General features: G+C 37.6%; 1 protein-coding gene across 1 annotated transcript in view; it reads right to left on the reverse strand.

Moving 5' to 3' along the window:
* Positions 1 to 10,000, reverse strand: part of IGSF9B (immunoglobulin superfamily member 9B) — a 3,189,659-nt gene that overhangs the window by 1,703,648 nt on the left and 1,476,011 nt on the right. The window contains exon 5 of the mRNA XM_044081131.1: positions 2,886 to 3,003. Within this exon, the coding sequence (XP_043937066.1) occupies positions 2,886 to 3,003 (118 nt within the window). The remainder of the gene's footprint in view (positions 1 to 2,885; positions 3,004 to 10,000) is intronic.

The following is a 10,000-nucleotide window of genomic DNA, read 5'->3' on the forward strand; positions in this document are numbered from 1 at the left end:
ACTATGTCTATTATTAACATTATAAATAAGAACTGGAGAGGATTGACAACAGACACAGATGTCAGGGAGGTTGTTGGGGAACATCCTGAATTCCTATTTAAAAATAAATGCAACCTGAAAATGCTTCTATGCTCTCCAAAATATAATGGCAGTTATGTTGAAGGGACACTGGGTACACAACCATGTGGGAATTGTAATTTCTGCCACTATATGGATGCAGCTGCATCTTTTGTACATCCAGATACAGGGCAATATTTTACATTTAACATCTGTGCAACCTGCAGAACACCACATGTTGTGTACCTTGCTCAGTGCATGGCATGTGGATCATTCTATGTTAGGAAAACTGACAGAGTCCTTAGAGATAGGGTGAGAGAGCATATATACAAGTATTAAACTCCCCACAAATGCCTTATCTAAGCACATTATGATGTCAGGGCAAGATCATCAATTTGTATTTATGGTAACAGATAGAATTATACCTACCATATGTGAAGGTGACATTTGAAATCTAACTGAAAGCAAAGAAGTGAAACTGATTATAAGACTCAGGGCAGACAGAGGTAAGGGCTTAAATGAGAGAGCATCCATTAAGCCCACATTGAAATCTAGGAAATTATCAGTTAAGTAGCAAGTGGGTTTTGCCTGCACAATAATATGCTTACGACAAGAAGGTGTTAAGTAATAACATATACATATGGAGATTCTGAAAAAGTCTATTTTATATACATATATGTGTGTGTGTGTGTGTGTGTGTGTATATATATATATATATATATATATATATATATATATATATATATATGTGTGTGTATATATATATATATATATATATATATATATATATATATTTTATATATGATGACTTGTTGTTGGAAATACATTCTTTTCAGACAGATACATTTTTTATATGTGTTTACATGCTGCTAGAAAGATGCATAAGAATCTATATATTGTTTTGATATGCTTAGGTAGAATTGTAGGTGTATGTCCTTTTAAAATTTGGGTAAATGTGAATACTACTTTAAATGAATGCAGTTAAATTGTCTACATTTTGATTGGATGATGAATACTATTTAAATGGAATGTTAGGGTGAAGGATTTTTTGGTCTGAAGAAGCTCTTATGTGAAAGCGCTTACCTCCTACATTTAAAGTTTTTTATTTTTTATATGTTTCATGGTTATATTTTCATTTGAACTGCCTGACTTGTATATTGCCACACTCTTTACTGCTATTGGAATATAAATTTAATCAGTTACAATAGCACAGTCTGACATACGTGTATACTTCTTTTCTGTCCAGCAGGGCACACTATTGGTACATTTTTAACACAAGCAGCTTTCCAAATATATTTTTCAACACCATCACCTGTACAAATCAGTTTGATATATAAATGACATATAATGCTTTACAAAACTCCAGCTAGCTATGGTGGCATATATTAAATGTCCACTGCCCTACTTCTCCTGGTATAGCTGGCAATACCTCACACTGTCACAGTTGCTACAACTGAACGATGCTTTAATGCACTGTCAGGAATCAAGATTTACTCATGGCACACAAGGGGGTACATCATGCTAACTGGTTTGACTCTGATGTCACTGCACTACAGAACTGCAGCTAGCTATTCTGTGGTCTTGTGTTGTTTTGTGATCTGGCTCTGACTGAAATTTAACATAAGCAGCAAAAAGAGAAAAAAATCCCATACCAGAGTGATAAAATCTTACAGCTGACAGATCCTTCTTTTTTAAACTATAACAAACTACTTGCTAAAAATACAACAAGCAGCTTGGTATGACTGCTACTGCTGAATACTAGATACAATGCACTGAGCACTTCAGCACTGATCATGAATGCAGCTAGTATCAATATTCATTTTGAATGACTAAACCAGATGGCTAAAATGTTATTAGCTGAACTAAAACCAAGTATAGGATAATGCTGGAAAAGTGGTTTCCATGTATACAATTCACAGAGAAGGAATTTTGTAGAAAAATGTTGTTTATTGAGTGCTTTCATTCTGTGTAAGGACTTCATCAGAATAAAACTTAGTAACTTCTTCTATAGGCTAGGAATATAGAGTTAGGAATCTATCCCTCCAGAAAGTCTTGTTTATTTGTAGATGCAGATTTAGGTCCTTAATGCAGGTGTTTTTATGTGTATATTTGTCAATTGCACCTATATGCTATTATTCAAAAATCAGATATGACACTTCAAATCAATCATTCAATCTAGTGAAATACATCTGATCACAAAAGGAAACCTCATAACTTCCCTTTTAGTGATTGTGATTGCTAAAGTGCAACTGAAAACTACTGCACAAATTTTCCCACATTAAATCTACCTGAGTCACTCAGCTAATCTTGTCTGTGTTTAGTTATGCAGAAAAAAAAATCCAATATCTGTCTGTCCACATCTCTCTTCTCTCACATACTGACACATGCACACACACACACACACACACACACACACACACACACACACACGCACACACACACACACACACACACACACACACACACACACACACACACACACACACACACACACACACACATGCTCACCTCTCTTGCACTGGTTTTCAGTTTAAATGTAAGAGATACAATGAATATGAACTAAACATTAATATAGCTATACAAGATCTTACCATAGACTGCTAACAAACTGATACAGTGTATACAATCCACTTGTGAATGAAAATAGAGAAAAAGAATACTGTTTGCCTCTTCTTATTATAATAAGGAAACTAAATATTTTAAGAGTTAAGAAATAAAAAGTCATTCCTTTCTAGCTACAATTGTCGGAGAAAGTCCTCGGTCTTCGACTGAGCATTCTGTAACCACAATACAATAGAATTACTTTTGTTTATTAATAGGAAACGCACCTTGTACTAGAAGGCGTGTTGTATGAACTGCCTCTCCTTGGATGCTAAATGCACGGCAGGTGTATGCCCCTCGGTCTTCCCGATTTACAGATGTAACAGTAAGACTCCCATCACTGACCTGTAACAAAATAAAAATCCATTACTCTTGGTTTTATTACCATTACCACCAGCCATTTGTCAAGTACATACACAACATTTTCCTGATTTTTGTTTTCTAGCTAGTATATACAAACAGGAAAACTCAAGACAGTAGGAACTGCAAATAATTTATACCAATCTTAGAACACAAGTTTGCTGTTAATGTTAATTCTTTTTATACAGTAATGGAAAGGAAGTAACCACCCTTGCCACCTTCAAGGTAAACCTAAACAAACCTAAACATCAGGAAGGGCATCCTCATATTCTCCCCCGTCTATGTTGCTTTGACCTCCTTGAGGTTAAAATTAATTTTTGAATATGTTTTTGGCTAGGTTTGTATTGGCCTACAGACTGATTGCATAGTACTTACCTATGAATCTATGAAGTGTAGTGTAGTGAAATGAACAAACATTAGGATACCTTTATTGTAACATGATGGTAATTCATAAGGGCATCTAAGGTTCCACAAGACACCACAAAGACACTTTTTGTTAACAGATTGTTAGTATACTCTTTATCAGTTTTTTTCTTGTATTCCTGAATCCTCTGTTCCCCACTCACTTTATTATTCCCAAATCACTTTTACAAGAGCAGCATGTTGCACGTCTTCCATTTATACGGCAAACGGCCTCATATTTATCTTCCTCATACTAGACCCATAGTGCATTTGTCTACGGGCTTTGCATTGAAAAATTTTTCCATCTTTACCCTGTTTATTAATTTTAAAGAATCTGAGTCAGTCTTGTATTAATAAATAACCCTTTTCATCCACAAAGTACATGAACAGACCTTTGCAACTTTGTTTCAGTGTTTATGGTATAGTCCATCCGTTCTAGACTGCACTTATTTTCTTTTTTTTTTCCCAAACGAATTTTTTGATCAATAATATATTAAGTTACATATTGTGCAGTCCTCATGCATGGTGCATATTACTATGCTCTGCGTAATAAACTGCAATTTTCATTTACAGTAACTTAATACAATCAAAAGTCTGCTTATTCTCAGAACTTACAAAATAAAAATATTCCACAGATAATTTACAGTGATCCTGACATACTATTTTTTACTTTCAACCTGCAACTATGAGATAAGTTTTACTTTAACAGACTTTAATAGTTTTACTGCAGCTTTATGAAAAATATTTTTGGTTGCTTTTCCTCACATCTTCATGCAGTCTTATCACTCGTATATAAACCTTGCAAATATTTACCGATATTAATGACTGAGAAACCCAGAGCGACTAATGCACTATTCATACAGATTCATAAGTGTGTACTAGGCTAACGACTACTAGAGCCTTTGTAAGCATAGCCATGCATCAGAAATCTTTGACAAGTTCTGGTACCCTTGATAAGTGCAAACAGGGCTTGGGAGATTAACAATTTACAAGCTGCCTCTGTCCATTAGAGACATTGGTGCCAAACCAGGGAGAGTTTCTTGTTCCCCAATCCAATTGTCCAAGTTACACATGAATTGGGTTAGTGAGAAACTCTGCTTCATATGGATAGGAACCTTGTTCCAAAGAAGGTGGTAGTCTTTGGGATACATAGCTGTCTCTCCAGCAGGTCATATATCACAAGCAAGGTTTAAGTCTTTAGAATGAGTAATTCTGTTTTTTTTTTCAGAAAAGCAGGAGGTCCATCAGGGTGGGGGTCCAACAATGTCTTGTATTCCAATCATAGATCTCTCCCTCAACAGCCTCTAGGAGACAGAATACAGGGCTAGGACTTTGAGGCGGTCTGCATAGGACATGTTACTTATGCCCTGTGCTCTTTTAGTGAGGAACTTCTATGGATGTTCTAATTGTTGGATGTGCCTGGTTATGTACATATCAAAGGGAGCATTGTTCTTAATGATAGGTCTGATGAATACTGAATATAGTCAAATAATGACCTCCTTGGACCTAGATGTTATACCTTTGTTTAATAGTCACACAACACAGAATGATTTCCTCACTACTGTAGACACGTGATGGTCAAAGGCTAGATTACTGTCTACATCTGTCCCTACGACTCAGACTACTGAGTCGACTCTTAGGGGTCTGTTGTCAATATGATAATTACTTGGGGTTGATGACTTTCTGAAGGATACTATTATGCATTTCTTTGCTTCAGAGAAGAAAATGCCCAAAAGGAGCAGTCCCAGGACTGATCCCTGAGGGACTTCACCTATAACTGACCCCTTTGTAGAGGTGGATTCCCCAATTCTAACTTCTCTGGTCTGGTATATGAGCCAGCTGACTATCCAGAGGATGCCATAAAGATTTATACCTACCTTTCTGAGTTTACCAACAATGTCTAAGTGAGGCATTGTGCCAAATGTCTTGACCAGGTCAAGGTAGACAATATGAACCATTCTGTTCTCATCTATTGTTTTTGTGACTTTCTCAAAGAAGTCCACCAGGTTGAGTAGGCATGACCTGCCCATGACGAAACCAAACTGGGTTGAGTTCAGTGTTTGGAGGTTTCCTATGTCACTATCAATCATTTCCATGATAATTTTTTCCATAGCTTTGTATATGAGGCTAATGAGACTTATGGGTCTGTAGTTTGTAGGGTCTGTACATGACCCACCTTTGTGCAGAGGCATGATTGCTGCTGTTCTCGTTTTGTGATGCCAAGGCCTCTTTGGAGATTGTGGTTAAACAGTAATTCCAGATGGCCTGACAGATCATGTTTCATGTTATTTAGAAGGCAGCTTAGGATACTGTCTGTGCCCTTTAATTCAGTGTTCTTGGCCTTAGAGAGAGCATTGAGGACCTGTTCCTTAGTGAAAGTTCGGGGAGTTATACTTGATGTTATTTCCTGAGGGGAGGTTGAGAGGGAGACATGGGTAAAGTTAGAGTTTAATTTGTCTGCTAGTAGTTTTCTATATCCTTAGGCTCCATATAGGTTGATTCATTAACATTAAGTTCTGCACACAATTGTGTATTGTCTTTGAGGTTGTGGACATGGGGATGCCAGGCTTTATTTTTATTTCAAAGAAGACCATTTTGTGGTCTGACTTTACCAGACAGGACATTACACTAGGGGGTGCAGCGCTCTCCCATATTATGGAGGACCAGCTCTAGTATGTTTGTAACCCAGGTTGGTGTACTGACAATCTGGTAAAGGGTGTTTGCAATTACAAAATCTAGGAATCACTGTGCCTTCATGTTTGGTGTTGTATATGATTCCCAGTTAATAGTGGGGTAATTAAAGTCACCCATGTATATGGTATTGGGTTGGATGGAGATTCCATTAAACTTAAATACAAGTTATGGGTTGCCTGGGCCATAAGGGGGGAATGTAGCTTCCAACGAAGTGGTATGGGATTTTGCGTATGATGATTTGAATTTGGAGAAAGCTCAAGCGCATTTTCCTGTTTTGAAGAGCCTTGAGGTATATTTACTTTTGAGGTAAATTGAGACACTTCCACCTTTAGTCCCTGTCTGTGTAATAGCTGGCCTAAATGCATGGAAGGCATTATAGCCTTACACTGCTGCCTATAAAACCATGTGTCAGTGACTGCACAGATGTCACATTTTCTAGGGTGAGGAGAGCTTGTAAGCAGTGGCGTTTCTTGTTTAGCCTCCTAGCACTGAGCTGTTTAGCCTCCTAGCATAGTGTAGTACCATCTAGTACCAGTAGTGAGCAATACCCCATGACAGGAGATGTCACTCTGTGCCTTGATTTAATCTTTGTATCAGTTATTTGTGTCAGGGCTTACTGGTCTATGGACGTCAGGCATATTTCCCACTTATTCCATTTACTGACTGAAACGTTCCCTCTCCCACTCCTTTGCCTGTCCCCTCAGTTCTATTTTCTTTAAGTTAATTCATAATACTCTTTCATTTCCACTAATGTAGGCTTATTACTAGTTTTTCCTATTTCTCATTATGAACTTTTTCACAATTATTATATAAGTGACACATAGCAGCCTTGTAACTCCTAATACTCCTGTTATGTGTGACTAGTCTCTGCATTAACCTTAATAATCTGAACAGCTCTAAAGTATTCCTGTAGGTCTAGCATTCTCAGTCCTCTTTGTTCTAATGGAAGTATTAGTTTTTCCTATTGTACCCACTTTTGTTGTTCAAGAAAAAATCCTTCAGCTCTTTTTTGATTATGTATCGTATTGTATAGGGTAGGGAGTAAAAATAATCCTGGCCAACATATAATATTGGGGTACTAAACCATTTTTATGGTTTGTAACTTGTTGTCCTTATCCATCTCCAACATCTTCCATTGTCTTATTTTTCTAATCATGTTCGGGGTAGTTTCTGCCCACATTTTTCTAACTGCCTGATCTGCATCTTGTTTTAGCCAGACCCCTCAGAGAGCACATTCTGGAATGCCCTGACATAAAAGCCAAATCTTTGCACTGGGTCATATGCTGGCATATAATTTACTGCCATGACGGTTATTTTTTTATTTGTTTAACTTGTAGCTCACTAGATGGTTAAATCTGGAGGCAATCAATCTTTTCTTTGTCTGTTGATAGACTGGAGAAACTGTACAGAAATACCTTTCAGCAACAACAGAGTTGTCCCTCTTCTCCACTGCTGTGCATCCTTGGAATAGGTATATTTATTTTATTTTACATTTGTTGACCGGGCTAGTCTAACTGGAATACAAATCCATTTTCAGTAGAGACCCGGGGGGGAAAAGCTCCAACACAAACACAATATGTATAATAAAAAGTTGTCACAATTCAGAGAAGTATAAAGTAGTTGAAAAGTTCTGAACAGTTACAGCCGTATAGGCTTGATGCAGTTGTCGTTAAAAGAGTACATAGCTCATGATGAGGAGATATGAAAAGCAAAAATAAAATACAAAACAGTTGTTTACTTATAGAAACAGAAAAAAAATAGGATAAAAAGTATGTTTATTTATACAAATGTACCATGTGATACAGTGAAATACAAGGTTTATAGGAGACAGCAAGAGGATGTCATTAGTTAGAACATAATATTAGATGCAGAGAGCACATAGGAAATCGAAGAAAGAAGAAAGACAGTTAGTTAGGGTTAGTACATACAATACATAATATATAATTTTGAGAGGTGCAGGGGGGTTTTGATGATTACCAAAAAGTGTTTGGGCAGAATTTTCTGACCTGTTTGCAGTCAAAAAAATGGCTATCAGTAGGTAGATATAAATCCATTAAATCTATCCTGCTAGTTGGTTATGTCATGACTGTACATATTTTCATTAGTGTCCTCACAGAACCCAATCCACTCTCCAGCAGAAGCCTCGACATGCAACTTCCCCATCTATTTTCCTCTGTTTCCAGTCCCAATGCCTTTTTATATTCAATAAAGGTAACTAGATACTAATGTGCCAAGTCTTTATACTAAATTATTACTGGTATGCAGGATTCATTTTTTTATCCACTCCAAATGCATACATTCCAACTGACCAAATGGCACTTTCTGCAACAATTAATCTTAACATTTTTGTGTCTAGGTCTGGGACCACGTTGGTCAAAGGTGGGATGGGAAGGAGATGGAGAAACATGGAATGAAGCATTCAGCATCATCATATATACTACAGTGTATGCAGTGAATTTATTTTTGTGTCCTAACTGGGCAGAGCTTTTGATGTCATGGGTCTGCACCATTCTTAGTAGTTTTTTTTTTCATAGTTTGCCTTAAGAAAGGTTTACCAAGTTACTGGGGGTAAAGGCCAGAATATAGACTTATGGTTGAGGACCATTCCAAAGATAAAATCAGCAAGTGGGCTTTTATGTCATGTCTTCTTTGTCTTTATTCTCATCTCTTCCTTGAGGCCCTCCTATGGGTTCTTTAACTGATTGAATAACAAAACTCCACCTCCTACCCCTGCTCCTACTCCTACCCCCACATCATCATCCCACGATGCTGAGCTCATTCCTAAACTGCTTTTGACATGACTACTGCAGAGGAAAATTTCTTAGCAGAGGTAAAGCATCTAAACCTCTCTCCACTGGACAGCTGCCTTTACAAAGTCATTGCTCAGCTTCAGGCTCCTGCAGTGACCTGTCTGAAGAAGAACTGGCCAAACCTGGAGTTCAACTGGGCAACTGCCAGGCAGAAGTTGAAGGTCATAGAACATACCTCTGCACAGAGGAAGTTTTTTTGTCAATAAAAGTGTCTCGACCAAGAAGAGGTCAACTCTTTGCGACATGTGACTGTGATTATGCTATTTAAGAATGCCCGCATAAAGGTTGATTCAGTTCTGAAGAAGTCCAGTTGTAAGATAGAATGAATGAAAGTGCTTATCTTCTAAATAAAAACAAGTATTCTATGTACTTGCTGGTGGATCCTTCCTGCACTGTTATCGTTTTCTGGGCATTCGTTTTCCTTTTTTTGTGAATTGTGGATTGCCTTGCTGTCTCCAGTTCTGTTAGGAACCTATTATATTGGTTGAGTATGTTTTCCTCAAAAATGAGGTAAGAGGATTGTGAGATCTTTGATGTGTTTGTTTTGTTTGAGAGACAGATTGTGAAACAGAGTTGGAGTATGTCTTGTGAGTGAATGTAATTTTAGCAAATGCAAAAACAGCGACTGCTGCTCACTGAATTTTGATGACAGTGGAGTATGCTTCTTTTTCCCCCTGTTATGTCACTACAGAGTTGGTATATATGGGGGTACAGGGAGGCTTGCCCCCTTCAAATATAAATTAAGTTATTCATTCATCGAAGGTGGTTTTGGCGAACAGTTTTTGTTTTTGGGGTTTTTTTTTTCTGTTTATCAAACTTACCCTTGCTTACCTTTGATGAGCTGACATGAATCCAAAGAGACTGTGTGAGTGAGTGAGAGTGAGAGAGTGAGAGTGACAGTGAGAGTGAGAGTGTGAGTGAGAGTGAGAGTGAGAGAGTGAGAGTGACAGTGAGAGTGAGAGTGTGAGTGAGAGTGAGAGTGAGAGTGTGAGTGTGAGTGTGAGAGTGTGAGAGTGAGAGTGAGAGTGACAATGAGTGTGAGAGTGAGAGTGAAAATGAGAGTGTGAGTGTGAGAG

The sequence above is a fragment of the Protopterus annectens genome, chromosome 8.part0, assembly GCF_019279795.1.
Source record: "Protopterus annectens isolate FY-2018-M chromosome 8.part0, PAN1.0, whole genome shotgun sequence".
Classification (NCBI taxonomy): Eukaryota; Metazoa; Chordata; order Ceratodontiformes; family Protopteridae; genus Protopterus; species Protopterus annectens.